Genomic DNA, 13,064 nt, shown 5'->3' with positions numbered 1-13,064 from the left:
TGATCAGAAAAAGCGGTCAAACACCAGCTTGAGGCGCAACAAAAAGTGAATACGGTCTGGAAATGGCTTTAATCAGTAATTGATAATTTTAGATATCGGTTGACTTTTGGTAATTTTGTTAAAAAGTAAAGATTTCGGCTGTTGAGGAAGCGGATATGGACGGTGGAGGATTGGGAGACGTTTGGTTCCATAGGTGATAACGAATGCTATGTAAGGTCCGATATAAATTCGACATCAATTGTAGTATAATTCTTTAGTGTGATCAAAAATGTAATTAGTATAAGTTTGCCTTATGAATTTTGTGCATAACATATAGTCAAGAGTCGTTATCCATTACCGCGCAAAATCTTTATAGCGAGAGAGCAGCATCAGCACAAAAGAAAAAAAAAAGCCATTGCACAATATGCCTATAACTTACTGAAAAGGTTGTACTCATTACAATGCAGTAATCTGCTCATCTGTTACTCTCCATTCCGCTTTGCCAAGATACCATCCTTTCTCTTCACCTATCGAGGATTGAGTTTGATCTATATCATTCCCTTCAATTGCTATATCCACTTCTACAAGATACAGTGTCGGAAATCTCTCTTCTCTATTTACCCATACATCTTGTGTGGTTTTGCCGTTCTGCGGAATTGGATCTGACGAGATGGGACTCGGGCGAGAATGTATATTGCGTATCCGGCTAGATTGGAAGAAGGGTATTATCTCTTTTGCTGAAGGTAACGTGTAAAATGCTGTTTGACTGGGAGAACAGACATGTCTAATTGGTGCAGGTGGTGATATGGCTGAAGAGCTGGATAACAGGATGAAACGAGTGAAATTGTCTGTAGAATTGGATGTAACTCAATTGTCAATTCGTCCAATTTGAGAAATACCAAGAAGATAGTGGTGAATTACTCACTTGATATACCTTGTGTGCCTTCATATAGCACATCCAATTGGTCTTCATACAACTTAGCAGCAGCTTTAGAACATAAGGCCGCGCCTTCTCCTTCTTCCAAGTCTGACGATGTAGGATTCAGTAGAGAAATAGCAGCTCCTGCTGTTGAAGGGTAAGTTTTCAATCTGGCAGTAGAATAATGAGTTTTTATGAACTTTGATGATTGGCCTAATGCCTATTTAGTCAATCATTTTAGCTTGTCCCCTTTCGATAATACATTCAGATTTACCTGCTCATGACTCCTTATCCACTTGATATCTTCCTTCTTGACACCTTTCCGAACTACCAGAACATGACTTATAGGCAATGCTAAATCTGCTATTATCCTTCTGTGCTTTTTCTCCCTAACCAAATTCGAAGTTGACGAATGACTCGAGAAATTTAAATTTGATAATAAGCAATCTAAAGTTTCAGTGACTCCACCATGTATCGTATTCTCAAGTGGGAGTACATGAAATGTTGCAGATGTTTCCCATATCGCTACTCTGACGCATTTAGCTAATATTACGGTCTTAGCCATTCAGAATCACATACCAGATATACTGGGACAAGGTATCAATTCAATCGGTGCATCGTAGCAGGACTGAAAAGCGGCTGCTGCCTGATAGAAAACATTCTCGCATCAGTCATCAACGTTGTTCTGCGATACGCCTAATGAGATCATGCATTTGCATTGACACATACCATCTGGCCATATGTTCCAGGTGGTCCAAGGTATGCCATCTTATGACTTTTAACATTGTCACCTTCGATTCTAGGTCTTTTGGTAGAAGGCTCGCCATTGCCGTTGGTTGTTGTTTGAGCTGTCATTTCGAGATGTGCAGTCCGTTTAATCCACAGAGTCACTTGTGCTGATATGAGACTTGTTGAGAGCAATATCTCATGATGAAGTAGCTCTTCTCTTTAAATTCAAGCATACAGAGCATCAACTCAAGGAGGTATCCCGAAATCTCATTCGAAGGTTTGTACGTAATGATGCAGTGTGGGGTATCCACTTGAACAAAGCGGAACCAATTAAAGCCACTTTGATATAATTCCGCTTTATTCAAAACTCCGATGCCAAATCGACGAAATCCTTTGATGAAGTGTATTGTGGCTATACTCTCACCATAGCGCAATTAGTCCACAAACCATCGAATTATCATCAAATGAAAGATATCTTGAATATATCACTACGATAGACTTTCTTCATCCTTTCAGATACAACACATACATTAGGTAGGTTTACCTTTCTGAACATCCCCAACAATCAAATAGACGAGAAATAAGGAGCTGATCATAGGAATTTCTCTTTTCTTTTGTTCATCTCGATCCCGTCATTATCGTCAATTTTGCCGCTTCCCCTAATCTACTACAACCAATACTCTATATTCACCATCAAATAGTCAAGATGGGTAAGGTCCACGGTTCCCTCGCTCGTGCGGGTAAAGTCAGATCTCAAGTGGGTTACGTTTCGACAATTATGAAAGATGGATAGAGGATACATGGTTGAATTGTAGGCTGATGGGATTTGGCGTGTTTGATAGGCTCCTAAAGTTGAGAAACAAGAGAAAAAGAAGACCCCTAAAGGTCGAGCAAGTGAGTCATTTTGTTCTGTCAATAGTTCGGCCATCAGAAGAGTAGAGGTATTTGAGAGAAAATGAGATAGAAGGGGAAATACTGGGAATTGAACTGTCCAATGATTATCGGCGGATATAGCTATACGTTCGAAGGAGTAAATGCTGACGAACATCCTTACTCACCACAGAGAAGAGACTCCAGTACAACAGACGATTCGTTAACGTCACTGTTGCCCCCGGAGGTAAACGACGAATGTGAGTCACGATTTCATCTTGGTTTAAACGACTTGCCTTTTTCTTTACCCCATTCACCAACCCCCTCAACCATCATACGGATGATATTTAAATCAAGCATAGTTCACTCTGAATTAAAAATGAACGAACTACAACTAGAAATTAGTCTTTCGCTCCTATCTGAATCTCTTCTCACTCTTTATCCTTTGTTCCACATTTGATATTTGGATATGGTCGACAAACGGATGAACGAGAAATACTAATCGATTTTGGTAATTATAGGAACCAACAACCAGCTGGTAAATCCGGATAAACGATTCAACAAACTAGAACAAAATGGTTTTGTAGGATTCGATTGTTTGGAAGCTGGATTGGATTTGGATCTGGGATTGGGGGAATTTTCGAATCACATCAACATATCACAATGTATTCGTATTTCCATCTCTGATTGTTTGACTGGGCCAACTTTGCCAAATATCGGTACATCACTAATATCAGTTTCAAGTCTCCCATACTCTGCTAATGTCTATCCGATTCCCGGTGAACCCATCATCGCTGCATTTGGCCGTCTCCGGCGTGATCAGGCCTTTCATCGCTGACATACAGAGCTGCTCATGATGATCCATAAATTACATTACAAGCATCGTGTATCTGATTCAAGATAACAATTTTCTGTCACACTGATTGGTCCAAAGAACAACAAGCTAATAACCGAGATACTACTGATTCCACTGACCTACTTGCCGCCTACATATAACAATACTACCTTTCAGATAGACAAAGCTCTATGCCTTACTGTGCCAGTGGTCATTCGACTCTGAGTACCTACGACATCCCATTTCGAACTCGACCCATCGCATATAGTCTCTTCTGATGAATCTGATGGATCCTTCATATGTGAAAGATCTTGCAGATGTCTGTATCGATTTTCAACCGACGAAGGCGACTTGAATGTCCATCCCTTGAATGCGAGGCTGGCACCAGTTGATCTTATCAGCCATCACATCACCGCACATATACTCACACCTCACAGTACTCACCTTTTTCTGATCTCTAAAAGATGCGCACCATGCGTTTTATCTCTCAATAACGGATCTTTGGTAGCGTTCGCTGCTGCTCCATTGGCTGGTGCCAATGGCTAATGTATCCATATAATCCGATCAGTATACTTATTTCGGTGCATGTTTGTATTTCAGCCAAACTCACCTCATCTGGAATGTCATCATCGAAATGCCTCGTATCGTCCTCAGCATACAGATCAGGATGATACGGCGGAGTTTCTTTGTGTAAATCTTTGAATTTCAAGCGCTTTAGCTAATTGCATTTAATCCACATCTAACAAAAGATAGACTTACTATCCCAATCGATATTTGCGAACCATCTATGAGACTTGATTTTATCCGCACCATCATTACCCAAACCTTTACCGAGATTGGCATGTCGTCCATTCAAAGTATGATTCAAGGAACCTTTCGTACTTGTAGTAATTATCGAAGCTTTCTCGGTAGGGGTAGTACCTAATCTATCTTCAGATTCACACAATAAGGAAGTCATGAGATCTAGGCATTCTGGCGAAAGTCTAGGTTTAGGTGGGAATTTTAGTGTGGTTTTCCAATTGAGGCTACACCAATTCTAACAGCTTCAGTATTTTACCTTTCATCGAATTACACTTCGTGGCACAACTTACATCTTCTGACGAGTCACATGGCGCTATCATACCTAGGTTTAGCACATCGCAAGATGAAGTGTTTGTCTCAACGGACTCACCGAGGAACTGACAAACGGCGGATAGCCGTAAAGACACTCATACACTATGATATAGGATACTTGTCAATCCCTGTGATATGTGAGAGAAGCTACTGTGAAGGAAGCCTACTGATGATACCCAGTGACCACCAATCACAGCTGAAGCCGTATCCTTGACCACGTATAACCTCCGGAGCTGTTTACAGCGTGCCAGAGATCAGTATTATTTTCGCATACATCGGATGCTATACTCACCCATATACGAATTCGTTCTATTTCCACGACAATAATTAGCAAATCGTTTATCTTCTAGAGAGTTATACATAATTTCTGATATACTCACCCACAAACCGAATAAGCTAAATTTCGTCTTTTACCTTCTCTCCAAGTTAATAAACCTTTTCCTTGATCTAACCATTCTTTTCCCATTATTTTTTCAATATCATTTTTTTTCATCCTTTTAGTTTTAAAACTTGGATATTCTAAATCTACACCATGTTTTTTTAAAATTGCTAATCTTTGAAATTCATAATATGAAGTATCATGTGACCAATGTAAATCAGTTGCTAATCCAAAATCTGAAATTTTTATATGTCCATTTTTTGAAAATAAAAAATTATCAGGTTTAATATCTCTATGTATAAATCCTAATGAATGAGTTTCTTCTAATGATAAAATCATTTCTGCAATATAAAATTTCGTCATTTCTTCTGAAAATGTATCTTTTTCAACTAATAAATTTAATAAATCTCCACCACCCATAAATTCTAAAACTAAATATAAATGATCTATATCTTGAAAAGCGTAATGTAATTCAACTATCCATGATGGTTTATTTGTTTCACCTGATATAGTAGAAGATAATGACCTGGAAGCTGCTGCTGCTAGAATATCCTTTTCAGCTCGAACATGTCCTTCTTGAGATTTACGTAGCATACTAAGAGCAACGTCAGTATACCCAACTACAAATGTCTCAAATTCCATGCATCACCTACTCTGCTTTACGGAGCTGAAAATTCAGCAAAAAAATCAGCTCTTTCCCGCTTAAAATGTAACTCCCGCTTGTTCTGATATCTAACTTCAAAGTGCTGACTCACCTGTTTCATCGCAACCAGTCTACCAGATTCTTTTTCTCTAGCAATTCTTACAACTCCAAATGCACCATGTCCAATAACTCTACCAAGCTCAAAGCCTTTTACATCTACTTTCTTTCTTCTTTCTCTCAATATTCTATTTTCCTCTTTAATCAATTCGTCTCTTCTTAATTCCTTTTCATCTTCAGACATGTATTTGTTTTCAGGTAAATTGAAAGTAGATTCAAGATTCGCTAATCTTCTCGCACGATTTAACACGTAATTTCCAGGATGTGAAGGTTTATTAACTTCATTTGATCCATTTGTTGGTGTATATCCATTGATATGAATAGGAGGAGATTTAAGTAAAGAATGATAATATTGTTCAAAGAACAAAGCAATTGACATTGATTTTTCTAAAGTTTCTAAAGAAGGTTTGATTATTCTGAATGGTAATCGAGTAAATATCTCTTGAGCTTTAGGTCGCATATCTTTTCTTCGAGTAGGTGGTGTAGACGGTGTTATAACCTCTTCAGACACCTGACCTTCAATGATGACTTCTTCAGATTTCGTAGTGGGTTGGCCCTCGATCGGTATGGGTGAGGCAGATTTGGTTTTCTTCTTGATTTTTAGGGGCCGAGTCTTCCCTTCAGAGATACCATCAATAATGGGCGATGCGCGAGGGTTGTTTAGTGAATAAGTGGGTGTTTGGCCACCATCAACGGCGGCTGCAGCAGCGCAGGAGGAGGAAGATGAGGGATCCTCAAAATAACCTTTAAAATTTGCTATAGCTAATGGAGTTGATCCGCCTGTAAGCAAAGGTGATATGGAAGTTTGACCTGTTGATCGTGACTTATTGCTGGACTGAAGTTGATCATGACTTTGGGTGAAAACGGTAGGTCTGGCTTTACCTGTGACTTTCAAGAGTGTATTGGTAGAGGAATATATCGATGATGGTAAACCATTAATCACTCGCAGTGTACCAGGCGGTTTCCTGCATTTGTTTTCCTCATTAGTTTTTTTCCCTATACCGCTTGGCTCGGGCCTCATAGGCTATGTAGCTTACATTTCGTTCTCATCTATATCTCTGAGCTCTCTCGTACGAGCAGTAGCTTCGACGACGGCTGCTACGGCTCGAGCTTGCTGTTCTCGTGCTCGTGCTTTGACCAATAGTTTGACTGGATATGCCCATCCAGGATCTGAAAGTCTAACGAGTCAGACAGAGTCGTGGTATAGCGAGTACAATGTAGGCGCAATGTGAGAGGTATATGATTGCGAAAAGTCTAGCTGATGGACGACTCACCCCCAAGTTTGTCCCCTAAACCCTCTATAGACCACCTCAATAGCAATTCTGTCGCTTCTTCGAAAGTTGAAGCGTGGAAGATGTGTCTACAGTAAATCATCACGATCAGCTTGGTCATATACACAAAGAGCTACGATGACAAGACAGGTAGAGCGGTACTCAATGTGCTCACCTGAAATCGGTAGGATTGCTTATCATCTTCTTATCGACTTTCCTCTTTTTCAATTCAACAGCCTTCCATTCTTCCCTATCACCATTTGCGCCGATCCTTCCACCTCCTCTGGCATATCGTCTAGCTCTACCACCTCTGCCAGAAGGCGGTATGACTCTAGAATTGGCGCTGGACTGTTCAGCAATAAGTTTGACATATGAATCTGCCCTAGGTAATCCATCTGGTAATCTAGTTCCCAAATTCGAATAACGACCTCTAACTTGAGGCGCATTGTACAACCTTGGATTAGAAGCTAGATCTGTACCCAATTTGGACGGTGTAGAAGCTACCAAGGAAACAAAGTCGTCGTAGCCTGAATGAATTAATGGTGGTTGTGCAGGTCGAGATAGAGTCGTCGTCATGTTGCGGTACTCTTATTGACGGGATGATCGATCACTGTGAAAGGTCGATCGTCAATTTTTACATATTTGTCTACCATCTTATTCTATAAATTCAGTGCGAATGTCTGATTGAATAGAACGTGAAGGTAAGACTCGGGATGTCTCACTTATCACTTGTGACTAAGATTCCAGCCTTGGGCTTGGATTCGCGAATTGATGCTCACCTTGTATTCTGTAGTCATTATGACTTCCTAACCTCCAAGAATTCAATTGATCATATCTTTAATCGTTTTGAGAACATCCATGCGATGGCCATGACTTACCACCCGTTCTATGATATTCATATCGTTGATACTTTCAGTTCAAGACTTGATGGTCACCCACTCATCCATTCCTGTACCTCGATGATTATCCGAGCATATCGGGGCATTGTACATCTTGCTTCCATTTCCTTTTGTTCGACAACGTCATACTGAACTCTGTGCGTGTGTGTATGGCTGTGTAGCTTGATGTGTGATGTGTAGAGGAGAAAGGGGAGGTTAACGGTACCTGTTACAAGAAGTTAGAGCGATTACTCTCAAAATACCTGTATCCCTTTTTAGTATTCGTGTCGATGAATGGATCTGGAGCTCGACATTGATCTCTGATATAAGCATGCAATACATGTATGTATGCTGATGGCAAAAGAAAACAATTGCAGATGGTAAACAATAATATGTGTTCAATTTCAGCTTTAACGACAACAAATTCGGGATATCCTCCAAGTAACCGAATAATCAAAGCAGCGGCGTAAATGCAATACTGATTTCATGCTGACCTACTTTCGACATGCATATGCAGCGAATTAACGATGTAATGAGCACGATGCCATGCAATGAAGATGCATTATGATTAAATGCGAAACATCGTGACATTTGCTTATCTATGCAGAAAATGAGATACCAAAAAAAGTGGGAAAGCGCAAAAACAAAATGAATATGGACATCTAAATTACTGTATTCCAGCGTCATCCGAATTATTCGAGTGAACGATTATTCAATCTCCTGATAATCCTTCTGACTTGGTCCGTAACTACATGAGCAGTCACTCTAATATCATCTCGGTTGATAGCTCTTGGTCCAGGACATCCCCTTCCTGGACATTCTTCAGGTACACAGAAACTGGTTTCATGTACCAGGTAATGTTGGACACCAGCTGCGATTGCAAGTGGGGAGTAATCGGTCTGTGTTCATCTCTCGTCAGTATATACAACAGAATGTACGAGCATGGTGAGGAATTTCAAGAATATGACTCACGACTGTACATTCAGCAGGTTGCAATTCAAAGACTGATCCACCAGGATTCATCCATAAAGTATGAGTAAGACCATTACCATGTACAGAGATGAGGATCTAATGCGCACCGCATAATGCATCAGCTAATTCAGTCAAAAGGCGCGAATTACAACTCACATCTACAGTTGAAATCTCCGCAACTTGATCTTGGAAAGGTATACTCGAGCTGAATCCTTTAACGGTGACTTTTGCCAAACCATCCTCTTCTAACTGCAATACAGCGTTAACAAGATCTTCGTGATCTTCAGGTACTAATTCTCTTCCACTACCTTGTCTTTCAAGATACATGACATGGGGTTTGGTACCTCTTTTTATATTGACAGGACCGTTGTAATCTTTCAATACTCTATCTCTGAGGTTGACCAACCAATCAAGTGATACGGGCAATCTCAAAGCATCTCCCCATGGTTTCCAAGCGTTCGATGGTCCATTATGTCCACCTCGTCTATCGGCAATCAGACCCAGGGGAATTCGATAGAATTCTTTGGTGGCTGCTCGTTCTTCCCAAATTGGCTTGGTTTCGTAAGTTACGCCAGGGCTAGAGGCGAAATGCAGTCAGCCAGTGTAAGCCACAGTAGCTCGAGTGACTTGCAGAGTAAGAGGTACATATCGAAATACGTGAGAGATATAAGAAGGATCGGGGTATTGCACTCACAAGAACTTGGTGGTGAACCACCTATTAGCTCCTGGCGTGTCTTCCCACCAATTTGCACCATTACTTCCAGGAGGAGCTTCAGCTTTGTTATATTGTTTTGGGAAAGCGACAACTTTGATATTTGGTAAAGTTTGACCTGTTCTCCATGCGTAATTTGACCAAGTTCGCCATGCACCAAGGAAAGTTTCGCCTATCCAATGGTAGTAATGGGATACGAAATTATCATCATTGTTAATGATCATGGGTGATTGTAATTCTTCAGCTCTTCCAAATAATGCTATAGCTTCATCTAAGGAGATAGTGTGTCCAATCTGATTCGCTTCTTTCACTTCTGGACTGACAGGTTGTAATCTGATACTATATATCTTGACTTCTTCATGACCTTGTAATGGAATTCGAGTGTCGACATGTTTGTTAGCGATATGATCAAGTTTGGGTATTGACCAGGGTTGATCTGTCACGAAAACGTATGAGTAGTTGTGCCAGTATCTGTTGATTAGTCAGATGGCAAGTCAGAATTGCAAATCAATCGTGACACATCAACGAAGGTTGAGACATGGGAGTTGACGAGACTCACAAGTTCTCCACAACAGTATATCCCGGAGCATGATTAACAATCTTTGACAACTTGAAACCCAACAATTTATCTGTTTCAGTGGAAGTTGACCTTATTCCATTGTCTCTGGTATTTCCACCACCAGAAGCCCCCCATCCACTGCTAATGCCATCTGGTAGGAAAGGAATATGTCCCAAGCCTAAAGGACCAAGGAGAAGGTAAACGGCAACTGCTGCAGCGGCATACGAGCCGTACACTCTTGAATTTGCACGTGCCATCGTATCTGAAGGGGAAAGCGGGAAACCTCTGAATTTTTAGGTCAAGATTAGCTTCAAAGAGAATAGCTTCGGGAGATAAGAGTCGGGACAATCGAGAAGAAATAATCAACCCCTCCTCGTAATGTGAATATGGGCGCAAGAGGAATGTAGAAGAGCTAAGCTAGTCGACTCGAACACTTACTTACCCTTTGATGACTCAAATCCAAGACAGGCTTGAAGTAGACAGTGTTTCCTCAACGCGTTTGTTTGAGCTGTTAAATTCTGGACCAACACCCGTAAACAACGAGCCACTTGACAAGTCAAGCTTCTAAAATCTCCACGACGAGGCGGATTGTCGTGATTTCTGTTGAAATGAGATCAATGAAATGCGATACTTGAAACAAAAAGACAAGATTCTAATAGATTCAAAGATACTTCCCACTACCGTGACTTGCTTAAAGCTCTGAGGGATAATTTACGGCAAGACAGAGTCGCGTGGGAGGTAGTTACACCACTTTGTTTATACGTTTTTATTACCGGTTTAGGCCAAATCTGAAAGTTGGAAAAACCTTATTTCGTATTCGGTCCAATATATCCTACCTCGTACTTCTCCATCAATAGCTGCTGATCCTTTTAAAATTGCCATATGACCTTTTTGCATCGCAATCTGATCGCCGATCGTGTTCAGGTGACAACAGACAAATTCGATGACTGTCTGACAATGATCATGCCGATCCTGCGCACGTACAATCTTCACACATAGTGTGCGGCTCTCGGAGATTTGTTTGAAAGAGCTAACCATGATCCTTCCCCGATATCGGACTTTTTTGTAGGAATGCGATTGCGATCAGAATGAAAGCAGGAGTATCTCTCCATACTAGCTAGGTTAGGCTACCGTGGCTTAAGTATCTGTCTGGGATTGGGCTTGGTATAGGACCATGTATAATAAATACTGATCAAAGCACCCTCATAACATCGGATTCAACAATGACGAGAGTTTATCGCATTCACGGTGTGCGTCAAATCGACCTGGACGGCGGAAATCGATATAATACCTCTTCTATTTCTATATATAGTAGGACTCTGATTACATCTGCATCGGCCAAATCACCAAGACCAGGATCATTCGGGATCCTTACAAAGCCAGTAGACCTGTAAGTCGAATGTTGGAGTGACGAACTGAGAAACGCAGACGGACCATGACCGGGCGTATTGTACAGCTCAGTTGCCTACATAAACCTACAATTGGTTCTGCTATTGCTCAACACGTCACAAACCTCATTAATCAGTCCACCTGCATTGCCACAATTTCGTTCAGACTATCGCTCATGTGACGCCGTTCTCTTTGCACAAGCGGGGTCACTGACGGTAGTTTGAATCTAGTGTATGAATGCGCTGATCTTTACCTTGCCCGGTCCCTCAGATGACGTCTCCCTCAGCAACGAAATACTTCACCAGTCAACAGCTAAATTTTACGGTATCACTCGATCTGATGTGAGGACCGGACACATGAAGTCTTCTTTACCAGGCAATATGCAATCACGTATATATGGTATTGAATGAGGGTGGATGATTTCGCCACTTGAATCTGGGAAAAGAGTCGCGTGTCGGAATCAAAAAAAAGTCAATTATCCAAAACAATGTTTACGTTTACACCTCGTACGATTTTTGCTTCAATTTTATCGTTTTATTCTCTTTCTGATAACAAGCATACAACATTCCAACATATATGATCACTCGGCTTCAACAACGCCGTCCCTAGCTTCCCTCTTCCCATATTCTTTCTTGTTACTCATTCACAGCCCGATCGCACCATGACAGCTTCTCATAAACCTCGAAAGGGGGACAAGTCCACCTCCACTTCCAACTCAGATAGCTCGACACTCAGAAGATGGGGTTTCAGGGCTATTTTCTTGGCTTTATTCATTGGATTCTGCCAATTTGCTAATACTATTAACGTGAGCTCGTACTAGACTTCAGAAGTCTTTGTTGGAAGCTAACATTGCAATGCGTTTTTGCTATAGGACCGATTTTATGTTTTAACTCCTGCTGAGCTTAATGAGACGGTTCAACATTCACTCAAGCTCGCTGCTGCACTCAATCCCAACTCCACCAATAATTCCGAAATCATCATCTCCACTCTCATTGATCAACTCGTAGAAAAGCACCCGGAAATCAGCTGGCAAACCGATTTTAGGAATAAGAAGGATTGGGTATTCAACAATGCTGGAGGTGCGATGGGTAGCATGTACCTCTTACACGCCAGTATCACAGAGTGAGTCAATGGTTTCGCATAGCTTCCGTGCGCCTATACATAGACTTTCTGGGGTTGATGCAAGCTGTAAAATCACAGATACATCATCATATTCGGTAGTGCGGTAGGAACAGAAGGACACAGCGGCCGACACACCGCAGATGATTACTTCCATATCCTGACTGGTCAACAAACAGCCTACGAAGCAGGAGATCTCACCAGAGAGATATATAACCCTGGAGATGTCCATCACATGAAGAGGGGTGTCGTCAAGCAGTATACAGCTGCTCCGGAAACATGGGCTTTAGAATACGCTAGGGGTGAGTTTCGGTCGCATAGATCAGATGAATACACTTCAAATGTCAGATAAAGCTAATCAATTTCGATATCGATAGGATGGATTCCTCTTATGCTTCCATTCGGATTTGCCGATACATTCTTCTCCACTCTGGATCTAATCACTCTATATCACACAGTCAGAGTTACTGGTAAAGAGATGATCAAGAATCTACTTATGGGTAAAATATAGAAGATTCACACGGCGAAGTCTTATTGAGTAGGATGAGTAAAGTACATAGACAATAGAGTACATAGATAG

At 41.1% G+C, this 13,064-nt stretch overlaps 5 protein-coding genes across 5 annotated transcripts; 2 read left to right on the top strand and 3 right to left on the bottom strand.

The window, feature by feature from the left end:
- Positions 1-435: 435 nt before the first annotated feature.
- I206_106319 (uncharacterized protein) lies at positions 436-1,753 on the bottom strand (the record flags this gene model as incomplete). The annotated part of the gene is made up of 5 exons (XM_070203293.1): positions 436-827; positions 905-1,118; positions 1,173-1,423; positions 1,478-1,544; positions 1,628-1,753. 5 exons carry the CDS (start codon positions 1,751-1,753, stop codon positions 436-438), a joined length of 1,050 nt encoding a protein of 349 aa, XP_070059394.1.
- A 580-nt stretch (positions 1,754-2,333) lies between these two features.
- On the top strand, positions 2,334-3,049 carry I206_106318 (40S ribosomal protein eS30; the record flags this gene model as incomplete). Its single annotated transcript, XM_019158814.1, has 4 exons — positions 2,334-2,384; positions 2,470-2,521; positions 2,691-2,757; positions 3,019-3,049. 4 exons carry the CDS (start codon positions 2,334-2,336, stop codon positions 3,047-3,049), a joined length of 201 nt encoding a protein of 66 aa, XP_019007952.1.
- Positions 3,050-3,505: 456 nt separating this feature from the next.
- I206_106317 (uncharacterized protein) lies at positions 3,506-7,431 on the bottom strand (the record flags this gene model as incomplete). The annotated part of the gene is made up of 14 exons (XM_019158813.1): positions 3,506-3,710; positions 3,777-3,874; positions 3,943-4,028; positions 4,092-4,357; positions 4,424-4,446; positions 4,504-4,547; positions 4,613-4,678; positions 4,738-4,754; positions 4,826-5,419; positions 5,478-5,491; positions 5,580-6,549; positions 6,622-6,754; positions 6,859-6,944; positions 7,031-7,431. The coding sequence occupies 14 exons, from the start codon at positions 7,429-7,431 to the stop codon at positions 3,506-3,508; spliced, it is 3,003 nt and encodes a 1,000-aa protein (XP_019007951.1).
- A 994-nt stretch (positions 7,432-8,425) lies between these two features.
- On the bottom strand, positions 8,426-10,233 carry I206_106316 (uncharacterized protein; the record flags this gene model as incomplete). Its single annotated transcript, XM_019158812.1, has 5 exons — positions 8,426-8,632; positions 8,706-8,801; positions 8,862-9,282; positions 9,400-9,888; positions 9,977-10,233. 5 exons carry the CDS (start codon positions 10,231-10,233, stop codon positions 8,426-8,428), a joined length of 1,470 nt encoding a protein of 489 aa, XP_019007950.1.
- A 1,793-nt stretch (positions 10,234-12,026) lies between these two features.
- On the top strand, positions 12,027-12,995 carry I206_106315 (uncharacterized protein; the record flags this gene model as incomplete). The annotated part of the gene is made up of 4 exons (XM_019158811.1): positions 12,027-12,170; positions 12,237-12,487; positions 12,566-12,786; positions 12,862-12,995. The coding sequence occupies 4 exons, from the start codon at positions 12,027-12,029 to the stop codon at positions 12,993-12,995; spliced, it is 750 nt and encodes a 249-aa protein (XP_019007949.1).
- Between the last annotated feature and the right edge of the window lie 69 nt (positions 12,996-13,064).

The sequence above is a fragment of the Kwoniella pini genome, chromosome 9, assembly GCF_000512605.2.
Source record: "Kwoniella pini CBS 10737 chromosome 9, complete sequence".
Lineage (NCBI taxonomy): Eukaryota > Fungi > Basidiomycota > Tremellomycetes > Tremellales > Cryptococcaceae > Kwoniella > Kwoniella pini.
Note: the sequence above shows the minus strand (reverse complement) of the source record. Positions and strands in the feature narration are given on the sequence as shown.